Source organism: Babjeviella inositovora, assembly GCF_001661335.1.
Source record: "Babjeviella inositovora NRRL Y-12698 unplaced genomic scaffold BABINscaffold_4, whole genome shotgun sequence".
NCBI classification, from domain to species: Eukaryota; Fungi; Ascomycota; class Pichiomycetes; order Serinales; genus Babjeviella; species Babjeviella inositovora.
In genome coordinates, this window is record NW_017566841.1 from 526,024 (window position 1) to 546,902 (window position 20,879).

The following is a 20,879-nucleotide window of genomic DNA, read 5'->3' on the forward strand; positions in this document are numbered from 1 at the left end:
AGGCATCTTCATCCATTTGCGGGGAGACTTCAGTGTTTCTGCAGCTGGACTTTGAAGCGTCCTCCTGGTGCACCAGTTCACTAGCAAGCACTCCTAGGGTGCCAGTGGGGGCGTCAAGGGGGTTCTTGTGAAGGCTGTAACCTTGCAAAAGTGGCTCATTTTCTCTAGTCGTTTGAAACAATAGAAAAGCAACTAGCTCAGGTCACGTCCAGAAAAGAATGGGTGCAGATGGAGAGCGTTTACATATATAAAGGTGCCTGTCGAATATTTTCTCATGGCACTTCTTTCTCACTGTCTGCATGGAAATATAGTTATTTTGGGCAAGGTTAGCCTTAGCGTACATAGCCAAAGCCCATATTGAAGTGCAGTGTCTGATACTGCGTTTGGTGCTCGACAAACTCTGCAGTCACTTTGGACAAGCAGACTTGATAGTTGAAATATGTCTATTTACACTGCGATTATGGTTATGAAGGAGAGAAAATAAATACAGGGTCACTACGATACATAGCTACAAAAATACTATACACTCACTTTAAAGCATAGCACAGTCAGACTCAAAACAGGTCAGCTTACGCTTTCGAGCTCAAGTTTCAGGCTCTATAAGTTAAATTCATGGCTCCGCCCAGTAACTCACCTCTTAGAACTCCACATACTCAGATAAATCAGAAACTGAAGTAATGTAGCATACAAACTACTTCCTCTTTATAGAGGTGTGCAACGTGTGCTCTCTCATACCAATACAAGAAAGATAGCCCAAGATGACGGTTCCAAAGGCGAAGTAGAAGGCACCGTGACAGCCAGAGCTGTACGCCATTCTGATTGCGGTTCTGAACACCTTTGGGGCTTCGTAGATGTAATCTGTATTATCCAAAGACTTGGAAATGATTTCTCCAATGTTGTACTTCTCTGCTAATTTGGGGTTCTCACGGAGGAGGTTGTCAAAATTTATCAAGATTCGCGCTTTAAGCAAGTGCTGAAAGATTGCCGAGGCGATGGAGACCCCCAAGGTGGACCCTGTTGACCTGAACGCATACTGGATGGAGGTGGTGGCCGCTTGGTGAGAGGCAGGCACCGCGGCAATTAATGCAAGTAACGTCACTGTGACTACACTGGAGTAGCCAAAGGTGGGCAAAAGCAGCACGGTAAACTGCTTAAAGTTGGACATGGTGGGAGTCATTTGGGTTAAGAAGAAGAACCCAAAAACAGAAAAGGAACTAGTTACAACAATGTACCGATAGTACCTACCGGTTTTCTTCATGTAAATTCCCGAAATAAGAGAACCCGCTGAAGCGGCAATCGTGTTGGGAATCAATCTTAGTCCATTCTGGGTAGGGGTGTTACCCAAGACTGAGGTAAAGAAGATTGGGACATAGTAGAGCCCCACATAACATGCCATCGTAAAAAACCAATTGGCAAGGGAGGAGCAGAGTACTGTTCTGTCAGCTAGCAATCTCACGGGAATGGTTGGTTCGGGCGAGACATAAAGCTCAACATAGACAAATGCTAGTAAAAACAAGACGGAAGTTGCCAACAATGCCACAAACGGATAGCTGTTGTAAGCAAACTCCTTGCCCCCTAAGGAAGCTGCTGCCATGATTCCGCCCACGGATAAGACTAACAATGACGACCCTAGGAAGTCGACACAGCGGAATTTGGTCATCATGTCGGACCCATGGTAGCCCAATCCAGGGGAACCCTCTGGTAAATTCAAGTACTTGTATACGAAGGCCGCGCTTATAATGGCAATTGGAGCCTGGAGAAGAAACACCGCTCTCCAGCCCAAAATATCAGCAACAATCCCACCCATGACCCCACCACTGGCAGCACCAAGCCCAAAGAAGAGATTACCAATACCCTGATAGAGGCCTCTCTTACGTAAGGAGACCAAATCAGACATGGTAATAGTCGCGAGAGAAGTCATCCCACCTCCGCCGATACCTGTAACAAGTCTTGCAAAGACTAGGGTCCAGACATTATCGGTAGTTGACATCAAACAACCAATTGCGAAGCAGATATTGCACAAGATAATTAAGCACTTGCGACCAAAAATATCGGACAACTTCCCAAACAATGGTTGGAAGGCAGCGCAGGAGAGGAGGTACGCGGTCGCAATCCACGAGATGTTTGACACGGCATTTAAATCAGACGAGATGACAGTAAGTAGAGTTGTGACCACCGTCCCGTCAAGTGCCGCTAAAAAGATGCCCATAAACAACGAGGAAAAGACAAGGTAGAGTTCCCGTGGAGGTAACGCGTAGTCTGCGTCCTCATCTTGGGTGGCAGTGGGGTCGATGGTACTCCCATACCCATGAGGATGCGTATCTTGCTCAATTTCGGGGACGAACTCGGGGTCATGGGCTAACTCATTGGCGACAATGCCTGGGGCGCCAGTGGAGGCATCAAAGATTGTTTCGTGCAACCGATCAGCTTTAGAGGGCGCTATTAAGGGCAGAGCTTCTGAGGACATTCGGGGTGAGGCACTTATGCTGATGCGATAAATAAGGGCAGAGTAAGTTTTGAAGGAGGGGTGATTTTTGGTTTTGAAAATTGGTCATAGCACCTCTTATCTTTGGGTGTGTGTGATATTTCCAAGAGGATACTGGGCCATTTCCGGGGAGTCTTGCGTCATCAGCGTCCGTTCATTGGTGCGGCGCACCGTTGATTTAAGAACGCATGCATTAAGATTCGGAAGTGTGGAAGACCCCAGCCGGTACTCTAGCTAAAGTAAAAACGGCTTTTATAGACGTCGTATGCACACGGAGGGAGGCATCTATTTCTGGTGCAGGACTCCCTCACAGAAACTCATAGCTGTATCGGGAGTGACCGGGACCGGATGGGATATAATTAGGGTGATGGGACCGAATGTTCTAATCCTTATGTAAATACGTATGCAAGCAGTTAGCGAATGAACCACGAATAAGTACTAACGGAGAAATCGTGGAGTTTAACCACGCAACCAATACCCTTGGTTTGAAGCTTCGACCACGGGCAAAAATACCTTATGGGATTACATACCTCAGTTATACGGGGGTATGAAATCCATAAATATATTGAAGTCCATGGAGCTTTTGATTTGCCAACTCTTGCTGAACCAGTTACAACTTAGATCCTAGTTATCCAATGGGTATAAAACATTTCACTACATACTCTCCCAGGTACTGCAAAAACTCAGTTATAGAAAGTTTAACTAATAACCTTAGAAAGAATTCTAGAATCCTCCGAATGCCAAGAACTAACTAAGGTAAGTCCCTTACACGAAAGGAACGGCCGCACCGTCACCTCTGTTGTCAGAACCCCCCGCATAGATCAACTGACCATTCTTGGATTCATTTCTGATGATCTGTGCTCTGCCAAACAAGCCTCGGTTGTTGTATGGGTACACCTTGACTTCATGCCCCAAGGCTTTCAACCCATCGATAGTCTCCTGCGGCATTCCCTCTTCCACCGCGACCAAAGTGACCGGGGTAGATACCGGTCCGTCGGGGCCCTTGCCTCTATCCAAGGAAGTCTGGTCCGGATGAGCACACAAGCAGATGCGCGGGGAATCGACAGATTCCTGGGGATTGAATCCAAACAACAACATGTTCAAGACGTGCTGCACGTGTCCTGTGGCTTGCATGTAACCACCCATGTTCCCGAAGGAGGCGTACAACTCGTTAGAGGACGCATCGGTAATCATAGCCGGGATAATCGTGTGGTAGGGTCTTTTCCCCCCTTCCAAGCAGTTCTTGGATCCAGCAGTGAGGTTGAAGTTGGCGCCTCTATTGTGCAAGGCGTAGCCGGTACCCTCAGGAATGATGGCAGAGCCGAACCCTTCGTAGACCGAGTTGATGAAGGAGCAAGCATCACCGTTGGAATCAGACACGGTAAAGTAAACTGTGTCAGATTTAAACATCGGGTCTGGGATTCCGTGGGTGAAGTTCGACAGATCGATCAACCTATCGGCAGAAAACAATTTGGCTCTTTCATCCAAATACTTGGGGGAGAGCAAAGCTTCCAATGGCAAGTCATAGAATTCTGGGTCAGTAACATACTCATCGGAATCGTAGAAGGAAATCTTTAAAGCTTCTATCAATAAGTGGATGTACTCCGGAGAATTGTGTTTCAACTCGAAAAGGTTCACACGGCCAGACTTCTCTAGCGCCTTGACCAAACCCAAGGCCAACAATGCAACCAAGCCCTGCCCGTTCGGCGGGATCTCCCAGATATTCTTCCCAAAGATCTCCTGTTTGATTGGCTGGACAAAGGTGGAGGTGTGGGAGGACAAATCCAGAAGCTCCATTACACCACCCCTCTTTTGTACTTCCTTTATAATCAAATCCGCATTCCGGCCCTTATAGAACCCATCCTTACCCTGTTCAGCAACGTCCCTGAACGTCTGAGCAAGTAACTTGTTTTGCACAAACTCACCCTCCTTAGGGGCAAGACCGTTCACAAGAAGCGGGAAGCCCTGACGTTCATCGGGATTCGACTTCAAAATCTTTGGAACGCAGTTCTGCCATATCGAAGCGGCAGTTTTACTGACAGGAAATCCGGTCTCTGCCAAATCGATAGCAGGCTGGAGAATCTCCGCCAAGGAAACCTTGCCACTACCCCACTTTTCAATCGAGTCCACCCAGCCGGCAATGGCACCAGGTACATTGACAGTATAAATGGAGGTGGCAGGCATTCTTGGGCCTTCAATCCCAGATTTGCGGACCATATCGACGGTGACCTTCTTAGCAGCTCTTCCCGTACCGTTGATCCCTTCAACCGTCTTGGACCGGGCATTGTAGTACAACGCAAAACAGTCACCACCAATACCAGTGGATGGAGGCTCAGTGACACATAAGGCGGCCGAAATAGCAACACAGGCGTCGACACAGTTCCCGCCCTTCTCTAAAATCTTGAGGCCAGCAGCATTGGCCAAAGGCTGGGTGGAGGAAACAATACCCTTGGTGGAGTACACAGTGGATCTGGTGGAGTAGAAAAGGTGGGACATTTCAGAAATAGGTAATACAAAAACGTGCAGTCGCAAGGGACAGGAATGAACGGTTTCTTATATAGACAAATTGACCCCTAACGTTCGTGAAATGCGCAGCGGGTGCCCGAAATTCCTGTGGGGTTACCGCGCTAAATCTGGGGGTGCCATCCCGAGACCCGGCCCGAAGCAGCGGAGGAACGGATATGGACATAGTGAGCCGAGATTTAAGACTTTCTTTTTGGTGCATTTCACTCGGGCCTATGGAACCGAGTCACGATATTTCTACCACTGGTGGGCATCTGTACGTAGATTCGTTCCGATGGAGAGTCCCAAGGGCCGTGGTGCTTCGGTGTCCAGAGGCCTATGTGCATATGCGTACCAGAAACTGCATCGACTGGTTATCAAGCTAAAAGTTCTATTAGGAGAACCCAAGCGATTTTATTTTTGCTAGAGGCATAATAATTAATAGCAATTATACCCTTCTCGTTTGTCAATGCGGGTGTTTAAAGCATATACCTTTGGCGAGCACCAGCCATAGTTCTGACAACCCTATGAGGAAACAGCTTGCGCATAAATTAAAGCTCAACTGCATATATATGAGACGGCTATATGCAATAAATATAAATACCACTTAAAGAAATGGTGATAACATTGGTCACATTCTGTGTTCCTAACCCGGCACCTTAAGCTCCGGTGCGATAGTATACTGGTTTTATGCCGCTTTTGGGCGTGTTCTTCTGCAACTCAGGTCTATCCGATCAACCGCTTCAATGGAATTCCGCCTCTATGGCCAAGTGGTAAGGCGCCTCACTTGTAATGAGGTGATCGCCAGTTCGATTCTGGCTGGAGGCAGGTTTTCATTTTTCTTGGCGCTTTTGTTGCCATCCTGCACTGCCACAGTCCTTGCGGAAAGAGAAGATCCAAGTCTAAATATACGTCGTGCGCAAGACTCCGCTGTGTCACATCTGTATTCTCATCAACCCGTTGGAAACTTTGTCTGACAAAAGCATTATCTTGGCGTTCTTTGCTACTCTACCAGTCCATTAAAAGCTTTCAAGCGTAGCTCCTGTTGCCACCACCCACCGCCACTTTCCACGCGAAACTTCCTGCCTACTTAGCTTTCAGGCCCAAGCCATGTCCGCCAACGATCTAAAAGGGGATCTTGCTTCTGTTTTACCTGATATTCAGGTAAGGGTGGGTAAATATCTTGCTTCCCTTGCAACGTCGACTCAGGCTGGGGGAACGCCGGGGTACCACTATACCATATCACCCACTAGGGGTCACAAAATACTCTACCCTGAGCCCATCAACGAAGGCATCGACCCGGCATTTCTTCTTACGTTTATTTTTGGTTCCATCTTTGTCACATGCCTCTTCATTATCATCCTCACGCACTTGTGCCGCGATCGCTTGGTGCATTTATCTGAGGAAGAAATCATCCGTGAGGAGGAAAACCAAGCGTACTTGGAACTAGACTCTGACGAGCAAGAGTTGTACTTCCAGAGCAAAGAGTATATCGAGATGCACCCTCCGAAGATGGAGTTAATCTCTCCACAACAGCAGCTACTCATCCAGGAAAAGGGTATCCAGGCATGGGACTTTGTAAAAAACGCGGCTCTTACAAATAACGAGCTTATTGTTATCAACAAAACTGAACTCAACTTCTTCCATAAGTCGGAATGTTCCGTGCAGACAAACATTCCGATGCCGAACCGCAACGAGGTATACTACTTTGAGAGCAAGCTCTTCTACTTGCCAAATCCGGAAGAAACAGTCGTCTCTATCGGATTGGCCCACAGGCCGTATCCGTTCTTTCGCCTCCCCGGAAGACACAGAACGTCCTTGTCATACGATTCGGACGGCCACAGACGCCACAACCAGCCTTTCCCATTTAAGGATGAAGCGGGCGCGGCCCTGTCATTCCCATGCCTTCAGCAGGGCGATGTTGTCGGCGTAGGATACAGACCGCGCACCGGGGTTGTGTTTTTCACCCGTAACGGTAAGAGAATCAACGAAGCATCTCTTGGGGGCCACATCAAGCTTCCTACGTTTCCGTCGCATGTGCTTTACCCCATTGTTGGGGCTAACAATTTGTGTTCTGTGCACGTGAATATTGGACAGATGGGCTTTGTATTCATTGAGGCGAATGTCAAGAAGTGGGGCTTTGCCCCATTAGAAGGAACTGGTCCAGCTCCCCCACGATACGATAAGTTCAATAAGGATATCATTTTGGAGCGCTCAGACGTGGATGAGAACGACTTGGAATCCAGGGCCAATGATTTCCCCCCTGATTTTTGGCAGCTGGGCGACTTTGAGTGTAACGGTGAAGAGGAGGACGACCTGAGATGTGTACTCAATGCAGATCAGGCTAGTTTTCAAAGAGGGAACTTTGAGTTTGACGAAGAGGTGGATGAAAATATCACGTTGAAAAGTTTGCCTCAGCATCCTCCAATCTACCATAGTGGTAGCGATGAGGAGCAGTCCGACGAAGGCGGTCCAGAAGGGGCTAGCTCTGAGGGGCTAGAGAGTTCTGGAGCGGCTATAACAGAGGATCTGAATATCACCGATCCAGATATTACGATTGCTACTTATAGGACTGCTAACAATGACGATATCTAATCGTTTGTTCCTCTCTGGGTTTGGTTTTGGGTTTGGTTTATTTTTTTTAGCATGATAGTATGTGTATTTATGGCTTCTTAGTTACCTTGAACAAATGCGCACTTTTCTATTTCATTTTCTTATTTGAAAGAGCTGATTCGTAGGCTAAATTGATTGCATGTTGGGGAGAAAAATATAGGTCGTAAAGCAGGACCTGGCAACTTCGCTTAACATCTTATGGAACAAAACGTCCAGGGAAAAGATAGACTTCGGTTAAGTCTTCCTCGGTTATTGATACTCAGTTTTAACCACTCTGTCCATTTCATGAAGTATTTTCCTAAAATATCTGAATATCGCGAGTGCACCTCATGGCCACTAGGATCAGAGTCGTGGTCATTTGACCTCACAACCAAATCATAGCTAGAAAATTTATGCACAATCTAATTTGGCTTTCCCATCGCAGAGTCATGGACATCAGCATAAAATTTGAGTCGAAATTGACGTTGCCTTCCCCTCCAATCTCGCGTTTGGGACGTTTCCCGAATGACCAGAAAGAGCAGAGCCGCGCGGTGTTTAGCAGGAAGATGTCGAGCCCTGGTCAATCATATGCAGGTCACTTTAAAGGCGATTGCTGGGGTAGCAGAATATCCAGGTACCTACAGGTTTCTGGGGGGAAATAAAACGATATTTTCTGCATTTTTCTTTTCTTATTTCTAACAAGTATTATTTAGGGGTATAGTGTCAATGGAAGTGGAAAGGTGTTTTCTCCTGGTCACCCGTGTGGCTGTGCATACCATATGCCAACACACTCTCCGATAGGAAAGAGCTGGAGGAACCGTATGAATAGTAAAAGCTACAAAATATAGCCCAGTGAGCGGAATTCGCTTCAGTAAGGGCGATGGATCTAATTTAATCCTTCAGTATCGCCCCCCCTGTAATTGACTTACACGTAGTCCAAGTCCTTAGATAGTCTTGGGCTTGGTATACATGTATAAAATCGAAACGTTAGTACTAGCTTCTCGATACTCATCGTCAAACTGTTTACTTTACCATTTGCCCCAAAAATTTCTACAACTATGTGCAAAGCCATCAACAATACCAATAAACCTTCAATAGTGTCCCCAGTCTTACAGTTCATCTTCGAGAGGGGAAAACCAAGTATCCCCCACTGTGCGTTCGGTGCGGCTTGATGTGCATATGTTGAGGGGAGCACCCCAGATTTCCGCGAGGCCGGCCCCGCCCCCACATCTCGGTGAAGACCTCGACATAGTTCCGAGATTCCCTCTAGGGGTTGATTTGGGTCTCTGACTATAAATATAGACAACACTCCCATATTCTCACTACTCCTTGGAGCCAGCATCAACAGTTTTTTTACCATGTCTAGATCCATCTTCAAGCCCTCCCCTAACGACAACATCAAGGATTTGTTCAAATCGTTGCCGTTCACTCCCGAACAGATCCTCAGAGCGTCACCAGTCGCGGGGACTGAAACCGAGGGACATTCTGCCATTATCAGAAACAACTTTGTCATTGAGAATGGCAACAACCTCTTTCTCCACATCCATCCTTCGTTGTTAACCTTGCACGACTTGTTTGCCAACGCGGTTTCCATGTACCCAAACAACGACTGCATGGGTAAAAGGTTGTACAGTAACACGATTGCCGGGGATTACGACCCATTCTACTCGTGGGAGTCGTTTGCCGCAGTAGACCTGCGAAAGAGAAATTTGGGTTCCGGGATTTTCCACATTTTGAAGAACAACCAGTTCCGTACTGAGATCCACAATGTCGAAGATTTCGTCGTCAGCTTGTACTCGGGTAACCGCACCGAATGGTTGCTCACCGATTTGGCCTGCCAGTCATATTCGTTGGTCAACACTGCATTGTACGACACCTTGGGTGCCGGTACTTCCCACTTTATTTTGGAGTTGACGAAATCGCCGATTGTCATCTGTTCTAAGGAAAAAATCCAGATCCTTATCGATATTCAGATCGAGAAGCGATTACCTCACTTCCTCACTATTGTCTCGATGGACCTTTTGACCGAACGGGAGCGCTCCACATACGAGAGGCAAGCGTACGAGTTGGGTCTTGAGTTGTTTGAGATAAGCGAAGTGGAAGCCTTGGGTGCCAGAAATCCAGTTCGGGAAAGACCACCTACGCCAGACAATATCTACACCATTTCCTTCACCTCCGGGACCACCGGTAACCCCAAGGGAGTTGAAGTGCACCATGAAATGGCAGTGAGTGGCGTCACAATGTATTTGGCGCAAGTGGATGTTCCGAAGGGAGAGGGTCATGAAATGTGCTTCTTACCGATGGCCCATATTTACGAAAGAGGGCTCGTCGCCTCCTTTCTCTCTATTGGGACCGGTCTTGGGTTTCCAGTAGTTTCCTCTCCGTTGACGCTTGTGGAAGAATTGAAGGCGTTAAAGCCCACCACCTTGGCGTCGGTTCCAAGGGTCTACTCGAAAATGGAGTCCGAGCTAAAGGAGGTTACTGTCAACTCCCAAAATGATGTCTTCCGGCGGATGGCTAAGGAAATTATCGGGAGGCGATTTGAAAGCATTAGCACCAAGGGAGTTTTCGAGAATGACTGCCTGTACAGCGAAATTTTCACCACCGAGCTCAAGAAGCTGTTGGGCTTGGAAAAGACCAAATTCTTGTGCTCGGGCTCTGCCCCGATCAGTAATGATACCGTGAACTTCTTCAAGAGCGCGTTGAATATCGGGTTTGCCGAAGCTTACGGACTAACCGAGTCCTTTGGTATCATGTGTATGTCAGATCCTTTTGCGAGTGACTCTGGCTCCTGTGGGTTACCAGGTGTTTCTGGCGAGATGAGACTCCGTGATGTTCCACAAATGGGCTACACCTCCAAGGACAAGGGTGGACCAAGAGGTGAATTGCTCTTGAGAGGCCCGCAGATCTTTAGAAGGTACTACAAGAACAAGGAAGCCACCGACGAGTGTTTCGACAAGGATGGCTTTTTCTGCACGGGTGATGTTGCCCGATTTGACGAACAGGGAAGAGTCTACATTATCGACAGAGTGAAGAACTTTTTCAAGTTGGCCCAGGGTGAATACGTCACGCCAGAAAAGATTGAAAATAAGTACTTGTCAAGTACCACGTTGGTGAACCAGTTGTATGTCCATGGGGACTCTTTGGAGACCTACTTGGTGGCCGTGGCGGGCTTTGATCCACATGTGATGGCAAGATTCCTCCACCGTAACTTTGACATAGTGTTGAACCCAGAGACACATCTCAAAGAGATTGAAAGGAAGTTGAACGAATTGCCGGTAAAGTCTAAGATTTTAGACGTGTTGAACGAAGAAGTCAAGCCAGCAGGATTAGCCGGGTTTGAGAAAATCCACAATATCTTCTTCGAAGTCGAGCCCTTGACCGTGGCGAGAGAGGTATACACGCCAACCTTCAAGTTGAAGAGACCGACATGCAGAACATTCTTCAGGGAGCAATTAAAGGGGATGTATAGGGAGGGCTCGTTGATCAAGCGTTCTAAATTGTAACCCCTGCCCCCAAACAAGGCAAGCTTTATATTTTGGCATGAAAATGCTTGATATTAACAAAATAAATACAGTTTGTCACCATTGAAAAGATAGAAACCGCCGCGTAACCATCAAGGATCGTGTGCCCTAGTTAGGGGCATGTAAATTGAACCAGATAAACGGAGGTACCTGTACACCACTCTAAGGATCAGTGCATCATATAGCATTAATACCTTCATCTTAAAGTTTCTCTTACTTCAATTTCAAAACCTTTGTTCTAGGGTTGTACACATGCTACTGTTTCTATCGCAAACTTGTCACTAACCTTGATTTTGCACCCCAGTAAACAGCCGTATTCAACTGAACTTTCTCAGATTGACATACTTATGTTTATGTCAGAAACCACCTAGACAGGGACCTCCACTCAAATTAGCTCATTTACAGTATATTAAATACTATCGAAGTGTCTTTCCCGTAGCACACTTTACGTTACTGCGTGACGCTTATGCGCGCCAGATCGGGCAATCCTACTTCGTTCCGAATCCGGCACCTCCCATTTTCCTCCGGTCGGTACGATACATAAACGACGCGAATCCCTAACACCTCATCTTGTCCCCAAGACACCAACACACTACCATGGGTAAATTGACACAGCTTTTATTGCACCCGACCGAGGTCCTGGCCTTGATACAGTACAAGTACTTCAAGCACGAAAAGCACCCACGGGACCCGACGCAGGAACCAGCGTCGCTCCAGCGGTGCTACGAGTTGTTACGCGTGACATCGCGGTCGTTTGCAGCGGTGATCCAGGAGCTCCATCCCGAACTCCGTGACGCAATCATGTTGTTCTACATCATCTTGCGGGCGTTGGACACGGTGGAAGACGACATGAGCATCGATCCGAAGATCAAGGTCCCGCTCTTGCGCGGGTTCGACGCCAAATTGTTGACGAAGAACTGGACGTTCAACGGGAACGCACCAGGCGAGAAGGACCGTGTGGTGCTTGTTGAGTTTGACCAGATCCTCATTGAATACCACAAGTTGAAACCAGCGTACCAGGACATCATCAAGGACATCACACACCGCATGGGCAACGGGATGGCGGACTACATCATGGATGAGAACTTCAACACCAACGGCGTTGCCACCAAGAAGGACTACGACTTGTACTGCCACTATGTTGCGGGCCTTGTCGGGGAGGGATTGACGAAAATGATTGTCGTGGCGCAGTTTGGCGACGAATCCCTCGCCGACAAGATGTACTTGGCCGATTCCATGGGCCTCTTCTTGCAGAAGGTCAACATCATCCGCGACTACTACGAGGACTTATGTGACGGGCGCTCGTTCTGGCCTCGTGAGATCTGGGCCAAACACTGCACCGCTCTCCCAGACTTTGCTGCCGCTTCTGATGACACCAAGGGTCTCGATTGTATCTCTGAAATGGTTGAAGACGCGTTAGGTCATGCGACCGATGTTCTCACCTACTTATCTTTGATCCGTGACCAGTCTACCTTCAACTTCTGCGCCATCCCCCAAGTCATGGCCATCGCTACCTTGGAGTTGATCTACCAGAACCCCGCTATCCTCCACCGCGCCAACGTCAAAATCCGCAAGTCCTTGACGTGTAAGCTCATCTTAGAGTCCAGAACGATGCCAGGCGTGGTACACATCTTCGAGCGCTTCGTGGCGAAAATTCACCACAAGTCGAATGTCACCGACGCCAACTATTTGTCAATGGGTATCATCTGCGGCAAGATTGTCCAGACAATCGAGTGTATGTATCCTGTGGATCCAATCCAAAAGCAGTCCCAGTTGGGTGCTGGTGCCGCCAACCCGGTCGTGCAGGTCATCAGAGCCAGACAGCAGATGGATGACGAGATGGCGCAGATCATGATCGCCGAGAGGATGAAGGTCAACTTGGTATTGATGCTTGTCGGGCTGCTTGTCGTGTCGCTCGTATACGGTATGTTTTAGGAGGCGAGGGTAAGTTTTAGAAGCTGTAGCCTTGTGTATGTTTTTAGTATATTAACGTTGTAAATTGAGATGCGCTGTAGATGAGGCGAGTCAGGATTCTATTATGTCGGAGAGGTTTGAAGCGGAACATACTACAAAGCTGCAAGCCTTACTAGCAATAACATAGTATGAAGCGCTGGGGGGTAGATCGTCGTCAAGTTTCATCGATCGCACATCTACCAAGTTTCTAGTCATTGCCGACCAGAAACATTCATAGAACTCCTTGTAAATATAGACCCTTTTGTGCATTATTCAATCACCATTGGATGATTGCATATATTTAAATAAATAGAGCGAAACTGTATTCATAACAGAACCAGGCCGAAGGACTCTTCTCCATAGCCTGCAATAGCCACCACTTCGACTCTACTCGAGGTAGTCAAGGTAGGCGTCAAACTGTTTGCCAATAAAGCCTGTACTCAACCCCCCCTTGCCTATCTGGAACATACTAAACGCTGCAAACGCGGCCATACCGTTGATCACCATGTACGCAATTCTTTTCGATCGTGTGCCGTACCACTTCATGTACTTCATCCAGCCAGAAACAACGTGGTACGAAGAAATCCACACGAGCAAGACCATGCCCACGTAGATGACGGCACCCTTCTTGTTGAGCGCGTGGGAAATATAAGACAAGTCGATCAAAGACGAGTCACCGTCAATCACCAAGGGCCCAATTCTTTCCTTCAAGACGTGGCCAATAAGCATTGGAGTCAACGCATAACCACTGAACTGTAATGGCGATAAGCCAAACTTGCGGCTGACGTATGATCTGCGTTCGCCCAAACCCAAGAAGCTTGTGATCCCTCCAAGCCCGAAACTATCCTTATCCCCAGACAGGGGAAGACTTGTTTCCCCCTGTCGGATGTGCTTTGCCGAGCCATAGCTATGCCACTTTTTCAACACCCGCATGAAAACCCCCAGAAGGATGTGCACTGGAACAGAAGTCCAGATGAGGACCAGTTCAATCCCCGCAGCCTGGTAGATACTTCGCCCCATGGAGAAGAGATCGTTGGCGAGCGGCACGGAGAACAGCGGAGCTATCACCACAGAGGTGCCGTGTAAAACCAAAAACCCTGTGAAGGTGTAAGCAGAGTATTTCTGCGCTTTGCGCAAAAACGCCATGGTCCAGCTGTACCACGAAAAGGATGGGGAGAGCGGGGTGGCAGAAGCCGGGTCCCGAGATGTTACCACTAGGAGCTCATCAGCCGTAATCGGTTCCGGGATTACGGGTTTTAAACTGTTATTTGTCATTGTTGTGTTTGTCGTGTATGTTGTGACGTATAAAGGTGGAGTGGTTCAGTTCTTATAGATAGAGAACCGAATGTAGCATCCGGCACGGGAACTTATCCGGCCGGGAGTAAAAAGCATGAGACGCATACATGACTAAGCAAACTTAGAGGGGTACCATTGGTCCGCGACGAGACGAAAAGCTGTTATTGTGGTTTCACACTAACCGTGTTAAAGCTTTGCAATGGTTAATAAATGTATAAGACGCTACAAGTTGGATTCTGGATCTACGAGCTCCAAGGTTTTGCAATTTCTAGTCTGGGTGAATAGCGACTAGTATGCTGAAATATTTTATGCGAGTCTGATGCTACATGCGGCAGGCTTTGGAGCTCTACTAGTGCTAGATAACAGTTGAAGAAATATCAATTGTGGCGCTACCCCAGTGTGCTCTATGAAAGCTGGTATCTCGGGACCGGAAAGCTTCCTCCTTTATTTCCCGGACTTCTGACATATGTTTACGCCGCGCCGCGTTTTACTCTGCTCCGGATATTTCACAAATAAACCATTAACATATGGTTACTGGCCTTACTGGTACCGTGTGTTCTTGCTACTCTTTATTCCCAAAATACAGGCCTTGACTATATCGATTAGTAATCAGTCTAAGCTGGTTCCCGTCAAAAGACTTAAATGTAATACTATGATATAATCAAACAGCGGAGAAATAATAGCCCAATAGGCGAAGTATACATCATGTTCTACACTGCTGTAACAATAAATTCATAATATACAAAAACGAGCAAAAATAGATCATGGCTATCACTTTTTTCTTCTCTTTACCGCGGATTCGTCATCGCTATCGTCCGGGTTTAGAGCTTTCAATGGAGGTAAAACACTCACCAGGGTAGGTGCCATACAAGTACATATCTGGGTGTTTTGAGTAGGGGATTGGACTTCAAGGTCAGCATCATCACACTTGGAAATAATGGCTATCAATCCTGGCCGATTCTCGAATACAAGTCGTTGGTCCATACTTAGATTCTACCCTTGGTCTTGGCCAAGAAAGCGTCCAACTTACCTTGCTTTTCAAGCGATCTTCTGGAGCCCTTGACAATTTCCAAGTGACCAACTCTTCCAGCAATCAATTTTTCGGTAGAGGAGAGCAACACGGCCAGATGGACGTTGGTTAACTTCTGGGCGTTCTTCGCGGAAGCGTTCTTCTTGGCCTTATGGATTCTCGGAGCGGCAGCTCTTGGGTTGGATTGTTGCTTGGTGACTCTGGCGGCCTTCTTTGGCTTTAACTTGGACTTACCTTGAACCATTGTGTTGGGTTTAAGAAGTAAATGGATAACGAAGGCCTGGTTGGTGTCACTCTTTTTTTCTAGGCGCATAAAACTATTTTTTTTTTTCCCCTTTGATTTCTTTTCTCGATCACTCACATGATTCATCACGTGTATTGCATGTACTGCAGAGGTCTAATCAAAATTTGATCTGCTAATAAATTGATGGTTACTTCCTTTTTCTTGTCCAGAAACAAAGTATACCCCATAGCTTTAGGCCAGATACCTCAATCACCAGAAAAATCAAAAGATTTTTGTTTTCATGGCATCCACTTCAACACATCGCTTGTTTGATTGAGAGCAACTCCCGCAAAACTTGCATATTAGAAATATCTTAGTACCACCACTTCAGACATCCGTTTATTATCTGACGGTATTCCCCACACAATATATGAGTATTCGAGTGATTTCTTATATAGGTACTAACCAGAGCATCATTATGCCAAACGGCCGTACCAAATCTGGTATCACGTGCTCCCCCATAAATTAGCTATTGCTCATCACAATTCGCCGGGAGGAGTCAACTTTTCCATGCAGGATATGAAATTTCTACATCAAACTTTTCACCCTCCGTGCATGTGCCCTGAGTCAGAGTCCGATACATCGTTTTATCACCGTTGACAATAAGCATATATAAGAAATCTCTTCTCTCTTCTCTTCCCTCTTTCTCCCTCCACGGTTTATTCCTTCCCTCTGCGCCACACAAACTAGTACCCTCCCCCGGTATATAAGACTGCTTCTTCCGTTGCTGCTTTTATATCACCTACACTTACCATGAGCTCCAACAACATGCTCATTTTGGCTGGTCCAAGTGCCTTGTCCAAGTTCAGAATCAACACTTTGATTGCTGACATCAATGCCGCCGCTATGCAGGAAGTTGTGACCGCTGTTCGTTCCGGTTACACCCACTACGTTGACATCAAGAGTGAGATCTCAGCCGAGGACGCTAAATTGGTGGAGACGCTTTTGGTCTACGACTCACCAGTTGACACCAAAGATACTTTAACCCAGCAGTTGCTCGCCGCCTCGACCTCCACCGAAGTTATCGCCCTCCTAGCTGACTCCTACGTCGTCAGAATCTTGCCTAGACCGGGCACTATCTCTCCCTGGTCCTCCAAGGCCACCAATATCTCCGATGTCTGTGGTTTGAGCAGCAAGATCGAGAGAATCGAAAGAGGTGTGTCTCTCTTGATCCAGGTTGTTGCTGGCTTTGACTTTGCCGCTTTCGTGGCCCGGAACCCTAATTGTTTGGTTTCCGTCTACGACAGAATGACCCAGGAAGTGTACGCTGGTGCTCACATCCCGCAGTATAACGACCTCTTTGCGCATCACTCGCCTAAACCATTGGTCTCCATTGATCTCCTTGCCTCCAAGGACAACTTGATCCAGGCTAACAAGGAGATGGGCCTTGCTTTGGACCAGGGTGAGGTCGACTACCTCATTACCGCCTTCACCGAGACCGTCGGCAGAAACCCAACCGACGTGGAGTTGTTCATGTTTGCGCAGGTCAACTCCGAACATTGCCGCCACAAGATCTTCAACGCCGACTGGACCATTGATCAGGAAAAAAAGGAAAACACGCTCTTTCTGATGATAAGAAATACCCATAAGTTGAACCCACAGTACACTGTTTCGGCGTACTCGGACAATGCGGCCGTCTTCGAAGGCTCCGATGCCTACTTTTTTACCCCAGAGCTCAAGTCCAAGGTCTGGACCGCGGTCAAAGAGAGAGTCGAGTGCTTGATTAAGGTCGAAACCCATAATCATCCGACCGCTGTGTCGCCGTTCCCGGGTGCCGCCACCGGCTCTGGTGGTGAGATCAGAGATGAGGGTGCCGTTGGTCGTGGTTCCAAGTCCAAGTGTGGCCTTTCGGGGTTCTCTGTTTCTGATTTGTCCATCCCAGCATTGCCGCAGCCGTGGGAGTTGAACGTGGGCAAGCCAGGACACATTGCCTCTGCCTTGGACATCATGTTGGAGGCTCCTATCGGTTCCGCCGCCTTCAACAATGAGTTTGGAAGGCCGTGCATTAACGGGTACTTTAGAACCTTAACAACCACCGTCACCAACCACAAGGGCGAGGAAGAGGTCAGAGGGTTCCATAAGCCAATCATGTTGGCTGGTGGTATGGGTGCCATCAGACCAGACCTCGCCTTGAAGAACTTCAAGATCACCCCTGGTGCCGCCATCATTGTGCTTGGTGGTCAGTGTATGCTAATCGGCCTCGGTGGTGGTGCAGCCTCCTCCATCACCTCCGGTGAGGGCTCCGCCGCCTTGGACTTTGCCTCCGTTCAGAGAGGTAACCCGGAGATGCAGAGAAGAGCCCAACAGGTTATCGACGCCTGTGTCTCGTTGGGTTTGAACACCCCAATCCAGTCTATCCACGATGTCGGTGCCGGTGGTTTGTCCAACGCCTTGCCGGAGTTGGTCCACGACAACGATCTTGGGGCAGTGTTTGAGCTCCGCGACATTCTTTCGTTAGAGCCGGGCATGTCACCAATGGAAATCTGGTGCAATGAGTCCCAGGAAAGATATGTCATGGGTGTTGCTCCGGAGAACTTGGAGTTGTTCAAGTCCATCTGTGAGAGAGAAAGAGCGCCATTTGCCGTGGTTGGGCATGCAACCGAGGAGAAGCGTTTGGTACTTAACGACAGCTTGTTGGGTACCAAGCCAATCGACTTGGACATGTCCGTGTTGTTTGGTAAGCCTCCAAAGATGTCCAGGGCTGCGCTCACCCAGCCGTTGCAGTTGCAGCCGTTCACCACCGCCGACTTGAACCTCTCTGAGGCGGTCAACAGAGTGATGCAGCTTCCATCTGTCGGTTCTAAATCGTTCTTGATCACAATCGGTGACAGAACCGTGACCGGGTTGATTGACAGAGACCAGATGGTCGGGCCATGGCAGGTGCCAGTGGCTGACGTCGGTGTGACTGCCACTTCCTTGGGTGATACCATCATCCAGACCGGTGAGGCGCTCGCCATGGGTGAAAAGCCGACCTTAGCCTTGATCTCCGCCGCTGCCTCGGCCAAGATGTGTGTTGCCGAGTCGTTGCTCAATGTGTTTGCTGCCGATATCAGAGCTTTGGACAGAGTCAAGTTGTCTGCCAACTGGATGTCTGCCGCCTCCCACGATGGTGAGGGCGCCGCTTTATATGAAGCCGTGCAGGCCATCGGATTGGACTTGTGTCCAGCCTTGGGCGTCTCCATCCCAGTTGGAAAGGACTCCATGTCCATGAAGATGAAGTGGGACGACAAGGAGGTTGTTGCGCCATTGTCTTTGATTGTTACCGCCTTCGCGCCAGTCGACAATACCTCCAACACTTGGACCCCGCAGATTCAGAGAACCGAACAAGCCTCTGTCTTGGTGCTCGTGGACCTCGCTGCCACCGTGGCAAAGTCTCTTGGCGGCTCCGCGCTTGCCCAGGTCTACAACGCCGTCGGTAACTCCGCCCCAACCGTCCACTGCAACGAGACCCTCAAGAACTTCCTCCTCGCGTTGATCCACTTGCACAAGACCTTTGACGTCTTGGCGTACCATGACCGCTCTGAGGGTGGTTTGATCACCACGTTGGTCGAAATGGCCTTTGCCGGTAGAACCGGTTTGGACATCAATCTCAACTCTGCTGACGACGTGTTCACCTCCTTGTTCAACGAAGAGTTGGGTGCCGTCTTCCAGATCTACGAAAGTGACTACCAGAAGTTTGTCGACACGATGGGCCAATTCAGCATTACCTCAGAGTTTGTGTCTGTGGTTGCTAGGCCTACCGTCGTACAGGCTATCAACGTGGTGTACAACGGTGAGGCCGTATACTCCAACACCAGAAGCCAGTTACAGCAAACGTGGACCCAGACCTCATACCAGATCCAGAGAATGAGAGACAACCCAGCCTCTGCTGACGAAGAGTTTGCTACCATATTGGAGGACGCCAACGTGGGTTTGTCGTACCAGTTGACTTACACGCCAACCACCAGCATTCCTGCGGCCTTGTCCGCCAAGCCAAAGGTTGCCATCTTGAGAGAGCAAGGTGTTAACGGGCAGATGGAGATGGCCTGGTCCTTCCAACAGGCCGGGTTCACCGCCGTCGACGTGCATATGACTGATATTATCAGCGGCAGAGTCACCTTGGACGACTTTGTGGGCTTCGCCGCCTGTGGTGGTTTCTCCTACGGTGACGTCTTGGGTGCCGCCAATGGGTGGGCCAAGTCTGTCTTGTACAATTCTAACGCCAGAGAGGAGTTCAGACGCTTCTTCAACGACAGAAAGGACACCTTTGCCTTTGGTGCCTGTAACGGGTGTCAGTTCTTATCCCGTATCGCAGAGGTTATCCCCGGTACCGAGAACTGGCCAACCTTCGAACGCAACCAGAGTGAGCAGTACGAGGCCAGAGTCTCTATGGTTGAGATTAATGATGACACCACCGAGGAAGGTAACCAGTCCATCTTCTTGCAGGGTATGAAGGGTTCTAAGTTACCGATCACCGTGGCTCACGGTGAGGGTCAAGCCACCTTCACCTCTGCCGACCAGTTGGCTAAGTTCACCGCCTCTGGCTTGATCGCTGTCAGATTCGTCGACAACGCCGGCAAGCCAACCGGTCAGTATCCATACAACCCTAACGGTTCCCCATACGGAATCACCGGTATCAAGACTCCAAACGGTAGAGTCTTGGCCATGATGCCGCATCCGGAGAGAGTCACTAGATTGGAAGCCAACTCATGGTATCCAGCCGAGCAAACCACTGCCTGGGAAGGCTATGGACCGTGGATCAACCTCTTCCGCAACGCCAGACAATGGGTCGGAGCTTAAAATTTATTTCTGTCATGTGTTTTATTTGATGTATATTCGTGTATCATAGACTGTAGACGGCCCAGGCTGGGCGGTGAGAAATATCAAACTTGAAGAAGAAAAAGTACGTCCTTATACTAGCTTTTGGCTGGCAAACAACTATTTAAGCGTATAAACGAGAATACTTCCACATTGCTATTTACTACAAAAGTTAGTAAAAACTAATGGTCCCTAGCAGGATCGAACTGCTGATCCCCGCGTTATTAGCACGATGCCTTAACCAACTGGGCCAAGGGACCAATAATTGTTAGTCAGAGATCTGCCAGAACCCGACCGACTCTCTCAACCCATGATCTACTGGTCTGGGTATGGTTCAGACATGTTGAACATTCTTTGACCGATTACACTGGAAACTCCGCTCTAGCTATGTGCGTGCAGTTATCCCAGCTTTTCATG

General features: G+C 48.4%; 10 protein-coding genes and 2 non-coding genes across 12 annotated transcripts; 7 read left to right on the forward strand and 5 right to left on the reverse strand.

Moving 5' to 3' along the window:
- Nucleotides 1-452: 452 nt before the first annotated feature.
- On the reverse strand, nt 453-2,661 carry BABINDRAFT_160933 (MDR family MFS transporter). The gene has a single exon (XM_019128546.1). The coding sequence runs from the start codon at nt 2,465-2,467 to the stop codon at nt 692-694; it is 1,776 nt and encodes a 591-aa protein (XP_018986028.1). The 5' UTR covers nt 2,468-2,661; the 3' UTR covers nt 453-691.
- A 415-nt stretch (nt 2,662-3,076) lies between these two features.
- ECM38 (Ecm38p) lies at nt 3,077-5,196 on the reverse strand. The gene has a single exon (XM_019128547.1). It carries the CDS (start codon nt 4,979-4,981, stop codon nt 3,251-3,253), a length of 1,731 nt encoding a protein of 576 aa, XP_018986029.1. The 5' UTR covers nt 4,982-5,196; the 3' UTR covers nt 3,077-3,250.
- On the forward strand, nt 5,074-5,412 carry BABINDRAFT_126182 (uncharacterized protein). Its single transcript, XM_019126987.1, has one exon. The coding sequence runs from the start codon at nt 5,167-5,169 to the stop codon at nt 5,371-5,373; it is 207 nt and encodes a 68-aa protein (XP_018986030.1). The 5' UTR covers nt 5,074-5,166; the 3' UTR covers nt 5,374-5,412.
- Nucleotides 5,413-5,743: 331 nt separating this feature from the next.
- BABINDRAFT_t153 lies at nt 5,744-5,815 on the forward strand. The gene has a single exon. It is a non-coding gene; the product is annotated as a tRNA-Thr (tRNA).
- On the forward strand, nt 5,790-7,682 carry BABINDRAFT_160935 (uncharacterized protein). Its single transcript, XM_019128548.1, has one exon. It carries the CDS (start codon nt 6,098-6,100, stop codon nt 7,580-7,582), a length of 1,485 nt encoding a protein of 494 aa, XP_018986031.1. The 5' UTR covers nt 5,790-6,097; the 3' UTR covers nt 7,583-7,682.
- A 32-nt stretch (nt 7,683-7,714) lies between these two features.
- BABINDRAFT_126202 (uncharacterized protein) lies at nt 7,715-8,015 on the forward strand. Its single transcript, XM_019126988.1, has one exon. The coding sequence runs from the start codon at nt 7,799-7,801 to the stop codon at nt 7,979-7,981; it is 183 nt and encodes a 60-aa protein (XP_018986032.1). The 5' UTR covers nt 7,715-7,798; the 3' UTR covers nt 7,982-8,015.
- Nucleotides 8,016-8,937: 922 nt separating this feature from the next.
- On the forward strand, nt 8,938-11,085 carry BABINDRAFT_34979 (uncharacterized protein; the record flags this gene model as incomplete). Its single annotated transcript, XM_019131694.1, has 1 exon — nt 8,938-11,085. One exon carries the CDS (start codon nt 8,938-8,940, stop codon nt 11,083-11,085), a length of 2,148 nt encoding a protein of 715 aa, XP_018986033.1.
- Nucleotides 11,086-11,700: 615 nt separating this feature from the next.
- ERG9 (bifunctional farnesyl-diphosphate farnesyltransferase/squalene synthase) lies at nt 11,701-13,294 on the forward strand (the record flags this gene model as incomplete). The annotated part of the gene is made up of 2 exons (XM_019132625.1): nt 11,701-13,027; nt 13,269-13,294. 2 exons carry the CDS (start codon nt 11,701-11,703, stop codon nt 13,292-13,294), a joined length of 1,353 nt encoding a protein of 450 aa, XP_018986034.1.
- A 14-nt stretch (nt 13,295-13,308) lies between these two features.
- On the reverse strand, nt 13,309-14,248 carry BABINDRAFT_160937 (uncharacterized protein). The gene has a single exon (XM_019128549.1). It carries the CDS (start codon nt 14,200-14,202, stop codon nt 13,444-13,446), a length of 759 nt encoding a protein of 252 aa, XP_018986035.1. The 5' UTR covers nt 14,203-14,248; the 3' UTR covers nt 13,309-13,443.
- A 773-nt stretch (nt 14,249-15,021) lies between these two features.
- On the reverse strand, nt 15,022-15,626 carry BABINDRAFT_60724 (uncharacterized protein; the record flags this gene model as incomplete). Its single annotated transcript, XM_019132349.1, has 1 exon — nt 15,022-15,626. One exon carries the CDS (start codon nt 15,624-15,626, stop codon nt 15,339-15,341), a length of 288 nt encoding a protein of 95 aa, XP_018986036.1. The 3' UTR covers nt 15,022-15,338.
- A 631-nt stretch (nt 15,627-16,257) lies between these two features.
- ADE6 (phosphoribosylformylglycinamidine synthase) lies at nt 16,258-20,580 on the forward strand. The gene has a single exon (XM_019128550.1). The coding sequence runs from the start codon at nt 16,419-16,421 to the stop codon at nt 20,442-20,444; it is 4,026 nt and encodes a 1,341-aa protein (XP_018986037.1). The 5' UTR covers nt 16,258-16,418; the 3' UTR covers nt 20,445-20,580.
- A 68-nt stretch (nt 20,581-20,648) lies between these two features.
- BABINDRAFT_t159 lies at nt 20,649-20,722 on the reverse strand. The gene has a single exon. It is a non-coding gene; the product is annotated as a tRNA-Ile (tRNA).
- Between the last annotated feature and the right edge of the window lie 157 nt (nt 20,723-20,879).

Excerpts from the sequence above, each read along its gene's own strand:
- BABINDRAFT_160933 (XM_019128546.1), bottom strand. The coding sequence starts at position 2,467 with ATGTCCTCAGAAGCTCTGCCCTTAATAGCGCCCTCTAAAGCTGATCGG.
- ECM38 (XM_019128547.1), bottom strand. The coding sequence starts at position 4,981 with ATGTCCCACCTTTTCTACTCCACCAGATCCACTGTGTACTCCACCAAG.
- BABINDRAFT_126182 (XM_019126987.1), top strand. The coding sequence starts at position 5,167 with ATGGACATAGTGAGCCGAGATTTAAGACTTTCTTTTTGGTGCATTTCA.
- BABINDRAFT_160935 (XM_019128548.1), top strand. The coding sequence starts at position 6,098 with ATGTCCGCCAACGATCTAAAAGGGGATCTTGCTTCTGTTTTACCTGAT.
- BABINDRAFT_126202 (XM_019126988.1), top strand. The coding sequence starts at position 7,799 with ATGGAACAAAACGTCCAGGGAAAAGATAGACTTCGGTTAAGTCTTCCT.
- BABINDRAFT_160937 (XM_019128549.1), bottom strand. The coding sequence starts at position 14,202 with ATGGCGTTTTTGCGCAAAGCGCAGAAATACTCTGCTTACACCTTCACA.
- ADE6 (XM_019128550.1), top strand. The coding sequence starts at position 16,419 with ATGAGCTCCAACAACATGCTCATTTTGGCTGGTCCAAGTGCCTTGTCC.